The sequence below is a fragment of the Anser anser genome (assembly GCF_964211835.1).
Source record: "Anser anser genome assembly, chromosome: 5".
In the NCBI taxonomy this organism is placed as follows: domain Eukaryota; kingdom Metazoa; phylum Chordata; class Aves; order Anseriformes; family Anatidae; genus Anser; species Anser anser.
This window is the reverse complement of record NC_139725.1, coordinates 18,137,814-18,159,922: the sequence shown is the minus strand read 5'-3', so window position 1 is coordinate 18,159,922 and position 22,109 is coordinate 18,137,814. Positions and strand designations below refer to the sequence as shown.

Below are 22,109 nucleotides of genomic sequence, written 5' to 3'. Positions count from 1 at the left end.
CCTTTAGTTTCTGTGGACCGCTTGTCCAAGGTTTTGTTTAAATCCTTTTTCTAAACTTGCCGATAACTGCCTCTCCTCAGCATTTCATGGAAAAACATTCCATGAGTTACACACTCCCGTGGGGTGTAAGAAACAAGAGTACTTCTGTTTATCTGTTTTAAGCTGATCTCCTAGTAGTTTCAATGAATGCCTCCTACTGTGATGGGATATGGTGAATAACTACTCTGTTCATGTTATCTGCTGGCCTTTGTGGCCTTTATAAAAGAAAGCAAAATAAAATAATCTGGATTGCCCTTACTTCTCCAAATAGTAAAGCCTGAAACTTGGTCTCTGCTCATAAAGCAGCTGCTCTATTGCATTAATTGAGTTGCCTTTCTCTTGTACCTTTTCTACTTTTTGTATTTCCTCCCTGAGTTATGGAAGCCAGAAGCTGTTAATAGCCATAATGTTCCTTTAAAGGTACATTTGTACATTCTTGCCACTTTCATCTATATCAAAATCATTTTATGTTTATAGAATAATTCATAAAGGAAGCAAATAACAATAAGCTGGGTTTGTTTCATGTAACACCTTAATGTCTGAAGCTTTAGACACTGTAACTGCAGTTGCTCGACTAAACTAGTTATAAGTCACACAGAAATACAGACTTCAGGTAAGAATATGACAAAGACCCAATATAATCCAAGGTTTGTGGCATTGTTTGTAAAGTTTGCCTTAATTTTTGGGCTTTTGATTTTGCTTAAGAGGTATTTCTAGTGCTTCACAGATTATTCTGCTGTAATGTTGGATCGATAAGTGGCAGTTCAATACCAACATCCGTCTTTACTTATCAATAAAAGACATTTCAAGTCTACTTTTTCCCTTGAATTCACTACATTTATGTTGAAACATGCTAAATTCCTTCTTCTTCTTGAATAGATCCAGAAAACAATAAAAAAGACAGCTCGTAGGGAGCAGCTGATGCGAGAAGAAGCTGAGCAGAAGCGTTTAAAGACAGTACTAGAGCTGCAGTTTATTTTGGACAAACTGGGTGACGATGAGGTACGCAATGACTTGAAGCAAGGATCAAATGGAGTACCGGTGCTGACAGAGGAGGAACTGACAATGTTGGATGAATTTTACAAGTTAGTTTACCCTGAACGAGACATGAGTGTGAGGTAAACTTAAAATAAAGTACTTCCTTTTGTAATTGTCAGTCAGTTAACGATTTATACTGTGATAATTTAAACCCTCAGTAAGAAATTCTGTTACTGTTTTTCAAGGTTGAATGAGCAGTATGAGCAAGCATCTGTTCACCTGTGGGACTTACTGGAAGGGAAGGAAAAACCTGTTTGTGGAACAACCTGTAAGTATATTCTCTGTTTAAAGAGAATTAAAGAGGCAGTGCACCGAATTTGTGTTTGAACTAAAATAGCCTGATATAAAAGAACTTCAGCAGTAAAATATCTTTCCAGCTTTTTAGAGTAGCTACTTTCTCCCGAACATTGCCTGTACTGTAACAATAACTGAAGAGTGAACTTACCATGGAGTGTATCTTTATTTTTTTTTTCACTGATACAGCATTATTCAGTATTTAAGCTTAGTCTGTTCTTGCTGTTTTAGCAGTATTCTGCTGCCATTGATGCTTGGTAGGAATTCTTTGTTTTCTGGAAACGTGTGTGTGGACCAGGAGCTTAGTCAATAATACGACGTAGTATATAAACTGTCCTGGCCTTATTTAGGGTGATGTTCAGCTCTCTGCTGTCCCCTCCTACAGAAGCATTTTATTTCTGTCCTAGTTTTGTTAATGCTGCAAATGGGGGCACGATCATTCACATTACATTTCTGCAAGAAAACAGTCAAATTTCTGCAGATACGTAGCTTGTAACATTAGACCTTAAGAAAATGGCTCTGATAGACAGTTGTTTGTTTCTTGTATTGTGGGGAATTTCTGAAGTTTTTAGCTGGAAAGAAATATGAAAGTTTTAGGGAAGATTATCCTTTTTTGTAGGTAAAAAGGCTAGCAACTTTTCTTACTTGCTTTTTAAATTTCCATTATTCCTTATTATGTTACAATAATACAGAGCTGTTGAAAGAGTTTGTTCTTTTCGTAGAAAATGAAATAATAGCGTTGCAATTATCTAGCCCACTTTACTGAGGAATGATACACAGAACATTGTAAAATACTGTGTCTTTAATGAGTATAAGACTTTGCTTGTTAGTGGCGGAATACAAAACCTCAAACCATTTATATTGTTAAAATGAAACTTTGTGAAGACATACCAGGTTATTGGTTTTTTGATACTTAAAGTTCTTGCAGAACAAGTGATGTTGGATCGTTATGAGTGCCAGTAGATGTGTAGTGTGTATTTTTTTGGAGAGAGACGAAGGTACGGGGAGTAGTTTTGGGAGAGAGACTATGTATAATCCTTGGAGGCCTAGTCATTTTCTTACCGGATGATGTTGGGCTTGGCATTATATCTGAACCTCAGGATGAGCTTTTAGTCCTGTCATTGGCAATGTTACTACATTTCTGTGCTCTCCTGTGTGTATGTATGGATTCATACAGTGACCATCATCACTTGTGAAACATGCATTGTGAATCTTCTGGTTTGAGTCTATTTTTTGTTGGACTAGACAGATGGTATTGCTGACTTTCCAGTGGGGTTATACTGATTTGTTCTGGATTGAGCTGCCGTTTGTATGAAGCACCGAGTGTAAGCTTGTGCTTGTTTCTCTTAAAAAGCCTCTTCTGAGCTGCTTACCTCAAGGGAAAAATCTTTCTGATGGTGATACCAAATAATTCGTTTGTAGTGATACTTCTTTTTCTAAGAAATTGACTTACAGTAAGGTTTCTTAGTTAGGAAATTGCAAAGAAATCAAGTTGAAACTTTCCAAAGTCAAAATTAAGTGACCAGAGATACAGAAGTAATAGAAGTACAGAAGTAATAGAAGTGTAATCAAATACATAAACTCTACACTCACTTCAAAGCGTTTCACAAATTTTCTGAAGAGTATGGTATACTTCTGAGATTGTTCCTGCCCTTCAGATTTTTCTGAACTAAGGTAGAATACTTGTTAAGGTAGATTACTTATTAATTTTAATATGATCTAGTAATGCAGACAGTAGTTCTGTAGCAGTAGTGTCTGTGGACTAGATAGGCACAGCAGCGTCTTCACAGCAAAAGGGCAATAGAATGTACTTGGTATCTTTGGGAAGAAAGGAAAAGGGTTAGTGAAAGGATGAGAATTAGAATTGAGTGCCTGTTAATTTTTAACTTTAAAATTTTCCCTTTTCCCAGATAAAGCCCTAAAGGAGATTGTTGAACGTATTCTTCAAACTAGTTACTTTGATAGCACCCATAACCATCAGAATGGGTTATGTGAGGAAGAAGAGGCAGCACCCACACCTGCAGTAGAAGACACTGTAGCAGAAGCTGGTAAGAGAATGAAGATCCATTGTGACTAGCGTGTTTGTGTTGTACAATCTTGTTTCTTTGGATTCATTAGAATGATTAAATTGAAAATGTAATTTTAAGTGCAAAAAGCACTTCATTTTTTTTGAAATTCTTCATGGATACTAGTGTTTTGAATAGAAATGTAATCACTTGATAATCAGATACACAAACAGCTGGGCAACATATATAGGAACAGTTAGCCATTCATTTGGCCCTGCTCTGAGCCCTGAGGGAAGAAGAGCAGAACCGTGTTTCGGATTTCTGTAAGGGTGACTCATGCCAGCTACTTTTTTGGAAAGACCGTAGATCACTGCAGTCCTTTCTGATGATCACATTGTAAAATTTCTTAGTCATCTATAGGGAAAGGCTTAAAATTCTAACTGTGGAGCACCACCTGAGTGAAGGAACAAAGTCACTCGGTGGGACTTGCTTCTGAACACATCCTTGAGCATTTGTCCAGTGTTCTCATTTGCTGAAGAACCCGAACTAAAATGAAATTATTTGGAAGCAGTGCTAAAATTATGAAATGATTTTCATAATTTTATTATGAATTTCATATTATATTCATATATTCATATTATATATATTATATATAAAAATGAATTTCATAATTTTACTAATAAAATTTCATTTTATTATGAAATTTCATTATGAGTAATGAAAATTATTTCCAACATCTCTCCTCTACTATTTTTTTTCCTCTAGAACTTCATGTTATGAACACTTAAAAACAAAATTTTGTTTGTAGCATTAAAATTATCAAAGATCTAAGTTCTGGTTGCCAGAGACGTTTCTGCTTTGCAGTGGTTCTGCCACCAGTTAGTCCTTTTTTAGAAGGCAAGGGCTTTTGAAGCCAAGAGTATGTTTACATACTTACAGTTTCAAACATGAAGGAGATTTTTCTATCCTTTTTTGCCATTTTGAATATGTTGTGGAGAAAACTTGAAATTTGGGTAACAATGTAATTCTTTGTAGTAAGAATGCATTTTTTACCTTATTTTCAAAACTTTCAGTATCTTTTTTATTGCTTAATTCTCTGTTAATATTCTGATACTTTTATTTTCTTCATTCTGAGACACAAATTTCTTCATAGCATCAGGTTTGTTTCAGAGCCCAGCAGATACTTAACTGAACAAGGCAGTGATATTGAGACTCTGATTTTAGATCTAATAGAGTCCCATACCCTTTTGTATAGTAGGCTTTTAATGTTAGGTATTAATATGAATCAGGTGTAAATGTGTCTTGATTCTTACACCTAGCTGTACTTCCTGTGAACTAGTAATTTGTAGGACTTCTTTGAAGTAAATTTTTTCGGATAAAGAAAATCTAATCTGTAATGTTTTGTTGCTGTCACACAAATGGTGGGGGTGTTTTTTTTTTTTTTCAGAACCTGATCCAGCAGAGGAATTCACTGAACCAACTGAAGTTGAATCGACTGAGGTATTACTCATTGGAAAGACTGTCATTTTATATAGCTGTAATGCCACTTACTTTTACTTTCATACCCTTTCTTATTTTTATTTTAGTATGTAAACAGACAATTCATGGCAGAGACTCAGTTCAGCAGTAGTGAGAAGGAACAGGTAGATGAGTGGACAGTTGAAACGGTTGAGGTAAGATCTTGTGTACTGCAGGTAAAATTGCAATCCCTGTTTCCACTGAATCACAATTCATGATAGGTTTTAGTACTTCACCCTCTCTCCCCCAACATGTATAAAAATACATATATTTAAATAGGCTTGAGATGGCTACTCATTCTTCAATTGTATATTTAGTTCAGGAGTACCTAAAATAAAAACTATGCAGCCTGGCTAAGTTTGTGGAGATCTTGCTTTATTCAGTAGTAGCTTGTGTGGGAAAATGGGACTTAAGTCTTAGACTTAAAAAGACTTGAGATTTGAAGGCTTTTTTATTTTTTTCTAAGAGACCTTTGTTGCAAACGTAGAAGTTAGGTTTACCTGCATAGCTGCTGACAGCATGGCATAGTTGTGTGTTTCCTTGTGCAGTTCCATGGAGAGCAAGCTGAATTTTAATACCTGTTCCAGATTGCATATACACATAATACAGCATTAAAATATGCTTATATATATATCTCTGCTTTCAAGAAATACAGTACTTGACATGTTTAACTCGTTGCTACCTTGCAGTTGAGTGATTGTTACTCGTGATGTTTGTGGTACATTGCTACTGGGATCTATTCCCAGTTAAATAATTCAGACACAGCTATGTGTTCAAGTCAATCATTCTGTTATACTAGAATTTGTGTTCTTTGTGCACTGGAAAGGAAAAGTTGCATGGAGTCATTCAAATCGTTGGTATATTGGACTTCGGTTTGTGTCTATTAGAGCCAGTTGTAAGCAACATCTTTCAAAAGCTGGAGATTTAGTTTTTGGTTCACCGTAGCTTTTTGCAAAAGCAAATTCCAGATGATCACTTTTTTAGACGCCTTTCTTTGCTTTCTTCAGGCTTTTAAAGTGTTGGAGTGGAATGAGAATTCATCATCTCTTTAAGTGGTGTAAAAAAGGGGCCATTTTGACATGAGTATCTGTTCTGCCTGGTTTTAGTTTGTTTGGCTGAAATTCATATATTAGGGTGTTGGAGACCACTAAGAGATTTAATAATGTTTAGGACGGGTGTGAGGCTTCTCTTGCTAACTAGACACCAAGATTGCCACATATGTGAAAGATTTTAGTAGTACTTTCTCACAGTATTCCATTCCCTCACATAAACATGCTGTAAGGTATCGTTGCTATTGAATGTGTTTCAAGAAACCTCTTGAAAAATAAAGAAACACTCCAAATAGCACACATAAGAGGGATGCATATTTGAGGTATTTGTACTAGACACAACAGTTTAATGTTGAGGCTTGCTTGGCTTCAGTCTCCCTACCCAAATTATGTCTGTGTTTATACCAAGTGTCCAGAGTAGCTCAGAGGTTCAGTTCTCTGTAGTTCCTAAGGTAAGTAGTATGGATGAAGACGTGAGAGTATAGAAAGCGTTCTTATGATTGAAGCCTGGTGTGCTTCCCTCTGCTCTTCAGGCGTAAGACTATGTATTGTACAGGTGAAAACTCTGCCTCATGGGAATGATAATACGCAGTAATCATATTAGTATGGTAAAATCATTGTTTGTAGTTTTGTATGAGACTGCTTTCAGAAACTCATAATTTTCAATGCCTTTTTAGTCAGCTAAATCTGTGTTACATCAGTTTTGTTTCTGTAGAACAATACAAAGCAGTAAGAATTAGATATTTAGCTCACCTTTTTGTCCTAATTTCTTGGACTATGTTTAAATGAGAAATTTAGAAGAATCTGAAGTTGAAGACTACTTCATAATTAAGAACTTTATTTTCCCACATTTAACTGAAAAAGGGGTAATTGAGAATAACTGCCTTTGAAATGACTCTTACTGTACTTGCTGGTGTCAAAATCCCACTCCTCATGGGGAGAAAATGAACTGTCCTTAGGAAAGATCATTGTATCTACTGTATAAGTTTTTCTGTGCATCAGCTTACAGTAGTTGTGGTGAAGAGGAAGAAGGCTATCACAAACTCACTTTTTTCAGTAACTTTCAAATAGACATGATACGTTCAAGTTCTCTGTGGTATGTTTATAGTTTGAGAAGTGACAGTATCTGGCATGACACGAGCCTTCCATAAGTTTTAAACTAAAGAATTTGCTTGTGAATTCTCGAAGTGTGCTTCTTTTTGAATTATATGGTGTTTTAATTTTGGTGAAGGTGTCCTTTAATGGTAATAGTGTTTTTTCTTTTTTCCCTTCTCCCTTTGTACCAAGTACCTGAATCTGTGTCTGCTTATATACAAAGTTCTTTGAGGTTTAGATTATAGAACGTTGGATGGATGTGTGTGTATTTTGTGTAAAACTGGAAACTGTCCTATGATTGCTAAGAGCAGGTGTTCATTCTGGTTGATTCTGTGGTCTCAGAAAAGTTTGTTCTTCTGTCTCCTTCTGTTGTTGGTTGCCCACTGGCCTTCCTGGTTAGCTCTGCCTAGTGAGCAGCTGGGCATACAGTTAGAGTCAACTACTGCACTGCAGAGGGAGGTTCAGCTCTCTTAAAAGTTTCTTCTTGGTGCTGCCCCACTAGGATGAAGGGAGATATGTGGTAGTGTAATAATTTGCTGGGTGCTTTTCAAATAATGATGCTTATTTTTAAATAGTCTCTGTACCTTTCTCACGCAGCAGGCTGTGTTAGAAAGCAGTTAACTTCAGAGCTACCAGAGCTGTTGTGCTTGTTAACAGCCTTAGGGCATGCTTCCATGGGAATTCTCAAGAGCTTCACTTTGTAAGGCTAATAGTAGAGATTTGGATATGAAGGGAGTCTTGAAGATGAATATAGGTTGTGGTTGGCTTTTACTTCTGTTCAGAGATTTTTCTTCATTTTTATCACAGATGGCTAGGGATTTGGTAAAGGAAAGAGCTACTGGAGTTTGTCAGCCACTTACCCATGTAAAATGTTGCATATGAGCAGTGTGTATATGATCAAGGAGTAGGCGTGTTGAAAGATGCTTGTTTCTTTGAGAAGATGAAAAGTAAATACAGGCTTTGAGGGTGGATTGAGAGAGTTTAAATTTAAAGTCAAGATCTGTGATTATAGAATTGGACTAAAGTAAAGGTTTCATCATTTTGTCATGACTGCTGTACAAAATTTGTCTTCTGCACTTCTATTAAACCAGATGTTTTACATAAATTTAATTATTTCAGACTTAGATGCATGTATGCAAACTTATATCCTGTTCCACTGTAAGTTTAAGCCTTGCTTGCTTGTCTGGCGGATGATTACTAATTAAACTCTTGGGATCATGGGATTAGAAAAACAATGGGCAATTTTTTTGACAGTTATCTTCTTAAAGGACAGTTGTTGATGTAAATGCAAATTGGAAATGGCATTTCCGTGTTAGGGGAGTTACCCGAAAAGCAAAATCGGTTCAAATTGCAGAAATGCTACTTCTTGTGCACCTCAGCCATCCTTGTAACTATCAGCTTTTGAACTACTTGATGATGGCTGTGCTTAGATTTAGATACTCATGTTCAGCTTCCCTGGTTGCTTTGTTACCTTCAGTAAGGTGGTATTTGAAAGCATCTGTTTGTCTTCCTGTTGTTTGCACATGACGTACTGGAATATGTCTAGTAAATCCTGTCTGCTGTGCTATGTCTGATGAAGCTCTTACCATCTTTCAGTCTCAGCTTTCTTGCCTGCTATGAGTTGTACTACTTCTAGGCTTGTCTTGCAGTCTTTCCACCAGACAATGCTACCTGCTGTTCTCAGACCATAAATTAGTTTAGCTAGAATAACGCTTGCGAAAGACATGGCCATGAAAACTTAAAATTCTGTAGTCTTAAGAAAGACCCGCAAGTTCAAACTCTGTTTATATTCACACAAAATAAAGGTAGAAGAAAAGAATTGTTTTCCATGTGTAAGTATTTCCAAAACTCGCTTTTCCCTGACTTTATTTGAATTGCTAGATGTTGATAAATACAAGATAAGCACTGGATTTGCGACAATTTAAAAAGAACAAACAACAAAAAAGTAACATGGAACAAATTTTTTGTTAGCGCTATTTAAAACGGGAAATAGAGCAGATGGAAAGCAAATAAAATGCAGTCTAAGCTTTCTAATCCTGTGAATTGCTTAGATCATGTCTGTAGGAGGATATAGTACTTTTCTTCAAGAACACTAGTAATTATGTCCATAATGAATGCAGTGGTTCTTGTAATTTATGGCTATTGTCTCACTTTTTTCTGTGCATTGTTATCTTAAGCTGAAATTTCAGTTAGATGCTTGTTTCTTACTAGGTTGTAAATTCACTGCAGCAACAGACACAAGCTACATCTCCTCCAGTTCCTGAACCTCACACGCTCACTACTGTGGCTCAAGCAGATCCTCTTGTTAGAAGACAGAGAGTACAGGACCTCATGGCGCAGATGCAGGGCCCATATAACTTCATGCAGGTATGATGAACCCACTGCAGTACTGTGAAACTAGAGCCAAAAAAAACCAGAGCACTTGCTGGCTTTTCATCATTTAAAGAGCCTGCTGTTGTTTATTTGAAGAATATGATGGTCTTGCAAACCTTATAGTGCTGTATGACAATATTTCATCCAAAGCCAGCAAACGTGTATTGCTATGGAAGTACAATTAAAGTGCTATTAAGCTTTTCAGTCGTGTTTGTACTAAATCTGCAGAGGATGTGGAAAGTTGTGGACCACTGAATTAAGTAATATATGGTGCCTAAGAATATATATATATTTATATATATATATATATTTTATATATATATATATATATATATATATTTTTTATATATATATTTTTTTATATATATATATAGCCTTGCTATAAAATACCCTTTTTTCAAGCTCATTTTAAATTGTGTTATGAAAAAAATCTGCAACACCCAAAGGGCATTATTTTTGGGTGGCTTCTTAAAAGTTTCTGAAACAAAAAGGTTTTCTGAAATTTCTAGTGTCTTTTAACCTCTAAAATTGGAACATCTAGAAATGCATTGGGAAGTACGTAAATGCATCAGGAAGACGTTTTTCTTAGTCCCTAAATAAAAACTAAACTTGATAATAAATGAAGCATATACTTGAACTTGTGGTTTTGGTGTGTTTTCTATTTGATTTTTCTGTTTTTTTTTCCTACAAAGGAAAATGCTACTTTAGGGTAAAGAATAAAGAACCACATCACTTCCTATTCTACTTGGCTATTAAAATTTGTCTTCATTTATATCAAATAAGCTCTAACTTATGTACTTGGACTGAATTTTCATTGTGATAAATATCTTTTGGAATTCTTAGTATCTTAATTGATATAAATTATATGGTAAAACTAGCTATTGGTTAACTATGGACTGGGCTTCTTTTATTTGTACACCTGAACACTTTATATTTTAAAAATCCAATAAACTAAATTTGATTATTCTATTATCTTTATTTTTTCCCAGGACTCTATGCTGGAGTTTGAGAACCAAACACTTGACCCTGCCATTGTATCTGCACAGCCCATGAATCCAGCACAGAACTTGGACATGCCCCAAATGGTTTGCCCTCCAGGTTTGTAATGGTAAATCCTAAGCATAAATACTGGGGAAGCCTGCAAGTCATCTGTTAGAAATGCTTCAATTACTGCTACATAGTGAAGGGATCATCGCAACTAATATTACAGTGCTGTTTAGGTGTGGTTTTCTACGAAATTGGATTGTACTTCTGAGGCATACTATTTATAGACTTCTGATCCTCCTATTTGTTTCGAGTTGGAACATTTAAAATGTTTTTAAATAGGCGAAATAGATTTTTGCTTAGTCTTTTGGAAATACCTGGAGTATTTTAGGCAACGGAAAAAAGCATTTGTGTGGAAAATAAATGGGTATTTTGACTATAGTTTTTCTGTGCTAGAGGGATAATCATCTATAATGATGATGTCTCAAATAACTGAATTAGATAAGATTGCAATGCTATTCTATAAAAAGCTTTGATTGTACTATATATATAATAAGTGAAATTATTTTATTTCAGTTCATACTGAATCAAGACTTGCCCAGCCTAACCAAGTCCCTGTGCAACCAGAAGCTACGCAGGTAAATTTTTAGTAAATTTAAAATTGATTTTAGTCTTAATTAGTGTTATAACAGGATATAATTCCAAACTACAGCAGAAACTCAAAGGTGAAGTGCAAAGGTTTTATTTTAAGATCTAGTGGAAGAACTGTTTGGAAAGCTGCTTTGTGTAGTCCCACTCTAAATATACGTAGTTGAAGGTTTCTTTGCTTTCTGTTCATGACAGATTAATAATTTGACATGTCAGTCTTTGCCTAGTAGCTTTCTCTTCCACGTTAGCTATATGGAGTAGCATTTTTAATTTACATAGAAGGAAGTTACTATTTATTCATTTATTTGCAGCAGAAATGCAAAAATTAGAATCACTTGATTAACGGGCAGTCTATATCTGTTTAAGTGATCAAAAAAGATTTTACAGATTAATCACATAGTTCTTGTTATTTTTGACTTCCTCTGTTAAGAATTAGTCCCAGTTGCTTGCTTGGAGTATTTTATACTGGAGTTGTAGAGCTGCCAGAATGAGTTTGAATGCTGTTTTCAGTTGAGCTTTCCTGCAATTCTTTTTTAAAGTAGGATTAATTAAACTTGATTGGGTAATGTATGTGATGTATTTTGCCTTTCATTAAGATGTGCAGTTCCTTACTGAGTTGCCTGGTGATTACAGAAATTCCTGACGTTATATCAAGCATGTATGGCATCTCTGAAATATTCTGCTGATCTCAAGTAATGAATCTGATCCCTGTAGGTGTGTGAAAACCAAAAGAAACAGATGTGTATCTTAAGAGTAATGACAGTATAAATGGCTGCCTTTATCTTTTCCGGATTAGCTCTGCAGCTTTCAAGTCACTTGTTTGTTTAAAACAGGAATATGTTTTGTTCTTTTTTCTTGAGAGTTTCCTCTGTATGAAAATGCTGAAATGCTAGTACTTGTGCAGTTTTGTTGGTTTGTAGATGTAGAATAACTTTTTTTCATCAGTTCTCTCTGCACTAGCTTTTTTGTTGTTGCTAAGTGTTCTGTAACTTATCCCCATGGATTTTTTTTTCCGATTTTCCTTGCTTCAACAAGTGCTGCCAATGATTCTCTCAGGTGTCTTGCAAGCGGTAGCGAAATTCAGTTCTTTCCTATTTAATGTTCAACAAGATGTTCTGAACACACTAGTCACTCAGTATCAATCAGTTGCCTCCTGAAGTCCTCAGTAGCCTTAAATGCAGAGTTCCCTGCTTTGTTAGAGGTTTCACTGGCCCTATGTAGGGGACCATAGGCTGTAAAAAGAGCAAATTCAGTCCATTGGATAACCTGTGCCTTTTCCATTTCTGTATGAGTTTGGCATTCTCTCATATAAACTTTCTTATTTTTCTCTCCTCTTATTTCCCAGGTTTATTGTAATGGTAGTTGTGGTTGTGTGAGGAAATTATTCAATTAAAGCAAATATCTAGCTGATTAAGAAATATTCACAGAATCTAATTTGGCAGGGGATTGGTGGCATGGCATGTCAGAATATGTCAAGATGAGGTAGCTAAACCTCTGCTCATTACAAAGTACTTCATTTTTAATGGTTGTGAAGTTGTGCTGGAATAATTATTTTACTAGAGAAAACCATTCATTCCAGAGTTCTGTGATACTTTTTATAAAACTCTGTGTGAGAATCAGCTGACTTGGGGACATTTGGGGTTTATTTTGTCAGGTTCCCTTGGTTTCTTCAACAAGTGAGGGATATACAGCTTCCCAACCCATGTATCAGCCTTCTCATACAACAGAGCAACGGCCACAGAAAGAATCAATTGACCAGATTCAGGCAAGTCAGATTTCACAGAGGTGGGAAGGACTATGCTTGCAGGTGTGATCAAATGTTCATCTGTGGTTCTTTGAAAATAAAGCTTTGTGATTTTCAGTTATCTATTGATAGGGCTGTTTCAGTTCAATGTAAGTTCAAAATTTTGAGCCTGTCTGTGACCAGAAAGTCCTTTATAGGTTTGTTAAGTTACTAGATTGTCTGTTTAGTTAGAAGTAACATGCCAACGTTAGCATATGAGCATCCATGTTATTAGTTTAGTTTTCACATTGGCTACTAGTTAGTCCAGAAACTTGTTCATTTTGCCCCCTTTGTTTTTTTATAGTTGTGTTTCAAGTTAATGAGGAAGAAGTCTGTTACGTTTTCCCTCTCCCATTATGCCGTTGTGAAAGAAGCTGTTCAGCTGAAGTAGAAAATGTTCGTTTGCTGGAGTGAATCCAATGCCTTTCCACTTTTTTTTTAGTGAAGTTTTCACTACTATTCAAAAACTGCTAAAATGTCATTTGTCTATTTATTAGGCTTCAATGTCACTGAACGCAGACCAGACCCCGTCGTCGTCATCACTTCCCACTGCATCCCAGCCCCAGGTTTTCCAGGCTGGATCTAGCAAACCTTTGCATAGCAGCGGAATCAATGTTAACGCAGCTCCATTCCAATCCATGCAAACAGTAAGTAGCAAATAATTTTTGAATGACTTTATTTTGGTAGTCATTCCTTTTGTTGTTGTTACAACATTGGAATCAGTTATGTAATTGCAAAAATGGTCTTTGGTTATTCACATGTCTTAGTCTTGCGTATTTCTTTACATGATCCAATGAGGGGTTATAAAAAAAATGGATTGGACCAGAGAGCTATCTTTCTAATATTATAGGTATTCAACATGAATGCACCTGTTCCTCCTGTTAATGAGCCAGAAACCCTTAAGCAACAAAATCAGTACCAGGCCAGTTACAACCAGAGTTTCTCCAATCAGCCACACCAAGTAGAACAATCAGATCTTCAGCAAGAACAACTCCAGACAGGTAAACTTATTTTAGAGAAAATTAAAATGCTGAGAGTTTCAGTAGATCAGATAATCAAGGCTGTGAAGTCCTTAGAGATACAGCAAAGCGTGCCACATGTTCTCAGATGTACCTGGTCTTGCAAAGCTGCCCTCCACCGGGCAATGTCTGATTTTTTGTTACTTCATTTTGCAACCCAGTATTCTGTCTTGGTTTGAGTATCCAGCAGGGGTTGAAATTCAGTATTTCTCTCTAACTGTCAAAATAATTTTGCCACTTGGTTAAGTTATAAATGGATTTATAAATCACAAACAGGATTAATGATTATTCTAAAGGTGAAAGCAGTATAGCAGAGACCTTGCTCTGCTGATATTAAAGTTAAATGTGCCCAAAAAAAGTTGATTGTACTAATTCAGATGACAAATTTTAAAAAAGAAATGGTAAGATAAAATTGTGAGCAAATATGGACTGGTTCTCAGATGGTGGAAAGTTCACAAAGGTCTAGAACCTTTTGCTAAAAAGGTTAGACACAGTTGGAATATAGCAGGCAAAATGGTTTCCAAGTTAGCAACTTAAGAAAAACAACTGTAATACAAAGTCTGTGTACAAAACTATTCTCCCCGCCTTCCTCTTGCTTTCCACTCAGATAAAATGTGTAGATGCAGAGAGGGATTACAAGTGAAGGACATTGGAAAGAGATGACAGTGGTGAATGCTAACAGCTACTGGAGGTGTGGAGTAAAGGAAAAATGTGATCCTTATTCTCTACAACTGATTATGCTTGTGAATTTTGTCTTCCTTGCAAGCTGGGATAGGGAGGTGGATAGATGAGAAGAAGGAGAACCAGATTTCCATTGTTGCCTTGCACTTTGTATGGCTCAAAAAAAAAAAAAGGAGTCTGGGGAATGGTATTGAAAGTGGGCCATGCAGTATTAAGTGCTTGACATTCTGTAACATTTAAGTAAGTGTAACTGTCGATACGAAGGAAATACAGTGCCCTTTGAACAAAACCCTGCCCATTGTAAAACCTCTAAAAAGGATGACCACCACTTCATGCATTCCTCAAGAACAGAAAGGAAGTTGGGAGATAAGGGAAGTTCATAGCACCCTGTGGCTGAGTGAGGTTGACTACAGTCATGCTCCCTGTTGAATGATCAAGTCTTCTTTTCGTGTATAGCAAATGGGAGAGAGGGGCGTATCACTTAAAATTGAGATCTTGCTTTAATATTTGTTGTCAAGCTGAACTTTTGCAGCTGCTTCACTCTTACATACAGAATTCCACTTCCTGGGTTGTATTCCCAATCCATTTCTGATGATTGCTGTGATACAAAGATGTGACAAACATTACTCCCAAGAAGCAGACAGTCTTAAGCTATCTATCCTGCTTTTGCCTTGTGATTTATTTATCACGTAGAAGGAAATAATCCCCCCAGCCTATACAGCCAAAGCGGCCTCTGTGTTAAAATGTTCCCACAAGGTTCCACAGGTGTTCCATCACCTGTAGTCAGGACAGCTATGCCTAACAGAATTTATTCAGAGTGTTTGCAAGTATTTGTGAGTGGCCCTCTGCCCAGTTCAGAGGGGAGGAAGTTAGAGATGTGGGTTACCTTACTCACATTGGTTTTTAGAGTATATGTGTGTGGCTGATTTTTTTTAAAGGGTTTGAAATAGCACAGGAAAACTTTACCTGCATTAGGAATACTTTTTTCTGAGCTTACTCTAGAGACTGTTTGACTTAAATCAGCTGTCTTCCATTTCTGGGTTATCTTAATATTGTGGGACGTCTGACTAGTAAGCTTGATGCTTAATTCTGCAGATTATTTTTCTTCAAATGGGTAAGCATTTATTGATGTGTACAACGGTACTTCAAAGTTTTGAATGTTGAGTTAGAAGAGGGTATGTGTGGGAACATAAATACTCAGCCTTTATACTCTACTTTTTCCCCACTTCAAATATATAGTGGTTGGCACTTACCATGGCTCCCCGGACCAGACCCATCAAGTGGCAGGTAACCACCAGCAACCTCCCCAGCAGAATACTGGATTTCCACGGAACAGCCAGCCTTATTATAACAGTCGGGGAGTGTCTCGTGGTGGATCACGTGGGACTCGCGGCTTGATGAATGGTTACAGGGGACCGGCAAATGGATTTAGAGGTAAACAGTTTAATTAAAGTCTCTCATCTGACTTTTACCTGTTTCTTTCTGGAAACACTGCGTCAAGAAACCATGTGTTATAAAAATGATGGTAGGTCAGTTTATTTTAAGTATAGTATCTGTGTAAGCTATTTAAACTTGTAAAAATTCAGTTAGTTTTGGCTTACTCATGCAGCTCAAATTTTAGATGCTTGGTTAGACTTCCTACTAAGATGTAAATAAAGAAGCCTTTTCCCTGTTCTGTACTGAAGGCATAATGTGTGTATCTTAAGTTCTGTTGCAAGTATAAACAAACATGGAAACATCCAACAGAATGTTTCACAACTATCACGTGATGAATTCAGATGCCAGTTGGTATTTCAAAAATGTTTTTTTATTTCTAGTTATGGTAGAAGCAGTATACTTTAGAGTTCCATCTTGCGTCATATTGAAAACGGGCTTGATAATACAGAAATACAAGAACAAAAAACCCTGAAGTCATTATTCTGAAGGAATTAATAGGAGTGGAGGAATGATAGTGGAGTTCTGGATAAATAAGAACACTTTAATTGGAGATTATTTAATGGGGCTTTTTTGTTGCAGAGATGGCTGGGATGTGTATGTTAGAATGAGGAAGACGTTGTTCCCTTGTTTGGTTTTCTGGGATTAGACTTGTGAATACAGCACTGACGGCTGGTTTTTCTTGCTGTGGTCTTGTCTTCTCATGTGGTTGGAGAGTAGAGAAGAAACCTGTATAACACAAAGGCAGATTGTAGTTGAGAGAAAGTGTTCACCATTTATCTGCTTCAAATTGGTCTGGAATTCTGAGTTTTGGATTTGGGACTGAAGCCATCCTTGGCCATACTTCCTGGCTTTCAGGAGAGCCTTCACTCAGGAGGAGCTCCAGTTGGTTGTTGTGGTCTTGCAGGTCACAGCTGTTACATTTCGATCACAGTATTATGTTTAGCCGTGGGTTGAATGTTATGTAAATGAACCCTCAAATTACTAGAGAAACACACTGAATGGTTATCTCCTCCCCGTTCTTACTAGATCTTTGTTCTGGTTTCTTGTAATAGTATTAGCACTGATGCTGCAAACAGTTGCTTGAATTGCAGATTAAACAATGCATGTTTGTTTTTTTTCTCTTAGAATTAAGTAGAAAGGTCTGAAGTTTTTCTTTGTGGTAGCATAATATAATAGGTTATCATTTCTAAGTGAAGGATGTGTATCCTTTTCCATAGGAGGATACGATGGCTACCGTCCTTCATTTTCCAACACTCCAAACAGCGGTTACACGCAGCCCCAATTCAATGCTCCTCGAGATTATTCAAACTACCAGCGGGTAAGCTACCAGTATGTCATGTCAGTCTAGAAGTAGAAGAAAAACGTATGCATCAATAAAAGCACTAATACGAGTCAATAAGTGAAAACATTTTCCTGTGACTTTTTTATTTCTAATGAAGACAAAAGTTTTAGATACTGAGCAGATATTTAGAAATACCTGAATTTGAAATGGCTAGTTATAACTGGGAAGTTGAGTGATTCCTGAAGTAGCTATAGCAAAGTTGAGTGGATTATGAAGAGCTCTCTTAAATACAGTTATCACAGCTTTGTGAGAAAGAAGGATACTTAAAGAAGAACTTAAATCCACTGAAATCAACTTCTCAAACTTGAAAGGGACTGTCTATCTTCTGCAACACTGATACATTACTCTGAAATGGATATAAAATTCCATTGTTCTGTAGGAAGTATGCTCTGTCTGTTCAAAGCTTAGTCTGACTGGAAAATGTCTGTCTCTGCATATCCCCAAACAAATATTCACCAACAAATTTTGATCCTACCATTAGAATGTCAATTCATTTTTTGATTGGTCCTTTAGGAAACCCATCTGTTTGACCTGTGTGTAGTTGCAAAAAATCAAACACTAAATAGTTCTGTTCACATTTATTACTTATATTGAAAAAATATCCTGTAACTGGAGAGAGGATTTGTCATTGTACATTTTTATTACAGTTGCTAGATACTAGAAGGAGTAAGAATTTATTTTTCTCACATGAATTAAAGCTAGTAAAATGCTGTATGTTAAAGTCACAGGTGTTTCATCAGTGCAGATTGTTTTAAAAACTCTTTATTTCACTGATAACTAATAACATCCTGAAACATAATGAAATAATTGTTTTATGTTATAATATTTTTCCATTTTTATACTTCAGGATGGATATCAACAGAATTTCAAACGTGGCTCTGGACAAAGTGGACCTCGGGGAGCTCCTCGAGGTAATTCCTGAGTAGCGTATACTTGATTTGGGCTAAATGGAAGTTTTTGGTCCAAATTCTGAACTTCTGTATTTAAAAAGCAACCTCAGTCCTTATTCAGCAGATCACAATTGAAGGATAAGCTTGTTTTCCTCTGACCTCATAGTTGACCCTGCTTTGGAACAGGGGCTTGTACTTGGAGAGGACATCCTGAGGTCCTTTCTCACTTGAGTTTTACTATTTAGGGGTATGGAAATGTGTTGTCCTGTAGCTTCTTGTTAGTGTTTGCCACGTGTACATCTGAGAAAACAAACCATTTATCGTAAGGCTGTAATTGAACTGATACATGCTATTTTTCAACGCTGTTTTCCACATTTTTTTCAGTAGATATTGGGTGATAAGATTGTCTTTTGTCTCATGCAGACATTTTTATGATAATTCAGGTTGAATTTTGAAGATTTCTGTTCTTGACTCCCTTGGTGCAGAGGGCCACATAGCGTGGAACTGTGGCCTGGAGTTAAACATTAGTATCAGGCTGTAGTGAAGCTGAGAACATACTACAGAAAGCACAGCTATAAATGAATAAAAGTGGTGAGGTTCCTTGTCAGAGATGTGCAGGCAAACATGAGAGGAGTTCACCAAGTGACAAACAGTTCTCATATACTGAGAGTGCAAGCTACAAACAAATCCTTTCTTAATGAGGGATGAAATGAATGGAAGTAAAAATGTGATTAGTTAGCTTGCAGTATTTATATTCAAACTCTAAAAAAACAACTGTTGCCTTACATTACGGCAACGTTTCTTGTTTTAGTTATCATATCTTCATGCCGTATTTTTTTTCATTTTTCTTGAAGTTAGTACATTTTTGTGGTTCTGGGAAAAAAGTTATTAGGATAAAGTTGCAAACTACAAAGACAGGTTACATAATGTTGAATTTTGATTTAAAGGAGCTTCTAGAACCATGTATAGCCTAGATACAAACCAGGGAATTCTTACCCAGTTTATACCAGAGCTTTTAGAATTTTTTTTAACAACCTGACTTCATGCATAATTCAAGTGCTTTTTTATATTTTTTCTAGGTCGTGGAGGGCCCCCAAGACCAAACAGAGGGATGCCTCAAATGAATGCTCAGCAAGTGAATTAAACAAATTCACAGGATTACATGAAACGCCAAAACCACACTGGCCAGTGTACTATACATGTTACCAGAAGAGTTATTATCTATTTGTTCTCCCTTACAGGAAGTTTGTTGTAAAGGGACTATTTTCATTACCCATAATGACAGGACTACAGTTGCCAGCTTTATATTGCCTGGATATGGAAAGAAATGAAACAACGTTTACTCTGCATGTTCTGTCCTAAGCATCATCTTGAGCCTTGCACATGAGATTCAGATTCCTCACCCTTGCTAAGAGTAAAGCAAAAAAGGCAATTTTCAGGGTGATCCAGTCTCCATGGTTAACTGAAGTGGCAGGAAAAAGCAAAGACTCACTTCTGACATTAAAATGATGCAACAAATTTTGGATATAATCTGCAAATTCATAAAGATTTACTGTGGTGGCAGTTAACAAAATCTAATGTTCCCATGAAAGGATTGAAAAAGTGAAGTGTGGCTTGATAGAGCAACTGCATTTCAGCTTTTTCGTATTAAATTGAAGCACTGAACAGTTCAAGATGTGTAGTGATGCATATTTCCCTAAGTAGGCTTACAGCCAGTTTTTGACAAAGAAGAAGCACCCTTAGCTACACCACTCCTCATCACCAGGGCCCTATTTACTGTGGCTAAGGATTTAAGATCGCTTGCATAACTGCTAATGTAATTGTGTAATTTTTTAAAAAAAGGAAAAAAGCTTTGATTTGGCACTTCAACAAAATTTTGCAACAAATGTGAGATATAACCTGGATGGCCACTGTATATTTGATGTGAAGTATTTAGATATCTCTTTGAAACACATTTAAGTTTCTTTGATAGCAATGACTTTTGTAAGGATTGGTACTCTCTATCATTCCTTATAACTTGCACATTGTCTGTCACTAATACTTGACCTTGCTGTATTATCACCTAAATAACTGATGCCGGTACTGATGGAAATCTCTAATGGATAATCATAACACTTTTGGTCACATGTCCTTTTTGTCTTTCCTGCAGCCTTGAAGGTTTTAAGAAATCTCAAATGCCCGCTGCTGCTGCCCTTTTAATTGCTATCTTTTGAAAAGCACCAGTATGTGTTTGAATTGATTTCCCCTTTTAAGGGAAATGACAGCCAGCAGTTACAGTTCTAATGGTATAAGCAAGACAAATAAAACATGTTTATAAAAATTGTATCCTGGAACACTGGTTTTCAGCGACTGAAACAAATTTAATGTAATGGGTTGACATTTCATAAGGTTTTTTCATTGAAAAGATTTTCTTTTTCCTGAATAGATGTAAACCCTCCTCCTGTTTTTCTGATTTTATTCGAATATCTCTTGTGACTTCTTCTGGCAAACTTTTCTTTTTATGGAGACTTTCCTTTTCATCAAGGCAGCAATGTATAGAAGAAATGGCATAAGACTAGGAGCTGGAAATTACCAAGTCTTATTCAAGTTTTACTGCATACTTGTGGTATAATCTTTGGAAAATCACTTGTGCCTAACTTTTGTGCACATGCACTCTCTCTGCAGTGGGGAGAATATATTGATAGCTGCCTCCATAGAGGTGTTGGTAGTTCTGTTGCATTTATAGCACATGCAAGAAGAAAAGTGCTATAGTGCTCATCAAATAATTTGTGTGTGTGGAAAGGTGAAATTAAGGAACAGCTACCTGTTGTATAACTGTTATATACAAAACTGAAGGTTGTTTTCGCTCAGAGGTTCACTCAGAGGGCCATTTCTACTTTGTATCATAACTGAACTTTCTGAACTTGTAGTCAGATTTTTTGACTTCATTGTGAAATAATCTGAAACTCCATATAAATAGCTGGTAACATCACTTTTCCATGTTGCGTGTGAAGAGCACAAATGAGAAATGTTTTTACTGAGAGAAGCGAAAAGTTTTTGAAGACAATACTACACAGCAAACATCTTGAAACAATGCTGATGGTTAGAAGCGCAGCAGTTTTAGTCAAGGCCTAGAAACATTCCATACCAGTATAACTATAAAACCTGCAGTCCGGTAAGAAATTGCTGTTCTGTGTCTTTTTTTAGGAAGCTATTACTGAAATAATAGTCCCAACTGTTTTTTTAACTGGAAAAAAATAAAAGATGAACCTTTTAATGCTGAACTGACATAGGAAAATAGTGAATTCTTTTTTTTTTCTTTTGTGCATCAGCTTACTTTTAAATGGTAGAATACAAGCTATTCAGCCTTTTCTATTGCACACCAAATGCGAATTCAAAAGCTAATTGTAGTTTGATAGTAAACTTGCAGCATACTGAATTAAAGACCACTGAATGGATCAGAACATTCCACTTAAGTTTTTTTTTAAGCATAATTTAAATTTATTAATAAAATGTGGGTATCTGAGAGGCCTCTTATTTGAGGTACACAACCTTGTAAGCTTTTCCATGTATGATAATGGTCTTTAGAATAGCTGCTCTGCTGTATGCTGATAGATGGGGATGTGTTTTAGTAATAACTACAAAACAAGTACTTAATACGTGTTTAATCTGGGAATTTGCACTGACTCCTTTAATCTCAATTCATGCAGCTAATAAACAGTATACTGAAAAATTGCCTTGAGTCACAGTATGGCGCACAGATCCACTAACTGGTTTTCTGGCCTGCTCAGGGGGTTCTGTTTGTCAGCCTAATGGTTGATTGTAAGGGTCCAGATTGTTTCCTTCTCCGCTTGATCCACTGCAGTGCAAGTGTGGCGCTATGCATTTTAAAGAACTATATTGAGAGAACTAAGAGAGCTTTTAGGTGTCTTCA

General features: G+C 36.4%; 1 protein-coding gene across 4 annotated transcripts in view; it reads left to right on the top strand.

Annotated features, from left to right (window-relative positions):
* CAPRIN1 (cell cycle associated protein 1) overlaps positions 1-21,463 on the top strand; it is a 35,503-nt gene extending 14,040 nt beyond the window's left edge. The window contains exons 5-19 of one of the 4 annotated variants that reach the window (XM_083838437.1): positions 919-1,157; positions 1,263-1,345; positions 3,282-3,419; positions 4,825-4,877; positions 4,964-5,050; positions 9,251-9,406; positions 10,402-10,510; positions 10,973-11,034; positions 12,699-12,809; positions 13,325-13,474; positions 13,678-13,828; positions 15,767-15,961; positions 17,182-17,282; positions 18,154-18,217; positions 19,276-21,463. In XM_083838437.1, the coding sequence (XP_083694563.1) occupies positions 919-1,157; positions 1,263-1,345; positions 3,282-3,419; positions 4,825-4,877; positions 4,964-5,050; positions 9,251-9,406; positions 10,402-10,510; positions 10,973-11,034; positions 12,699-12,809; positions 13,325-13,474; positions 13,678-13,828; positions 15,767-15,961; positions 17,182-17,282; positions 18,154-18,217; positions 19,276-19,340 (1,764 nt within the window). In that variant the 3' untranslated portion in view covers positions 19,341-21,463. The remainder of the gene's footprint in view (positions 1-918; positions 1,158-1,262; positions 1,346-3,281; positions 3,420-4,824; positions 4,878-4,963; positions 5,051-9,250; positions 9,407-10,401; positions 10,511-10,972; positions 11,035-12,698; positions 12,810-13,324; positions 13,475-13,677; positions 13,829-15,766; positions 15,962-17,181; positions 17,283-18,153; positions 18,218-19,275) is intronic. The other 3 variants (XM_083838439.1, XM_083838438.1, XM_083838440.1) reach the window with 3 other exon arrangements.
* The last annotated feature ends 646 nt before the right edge of the window (positions 21,464-22,109 follow it).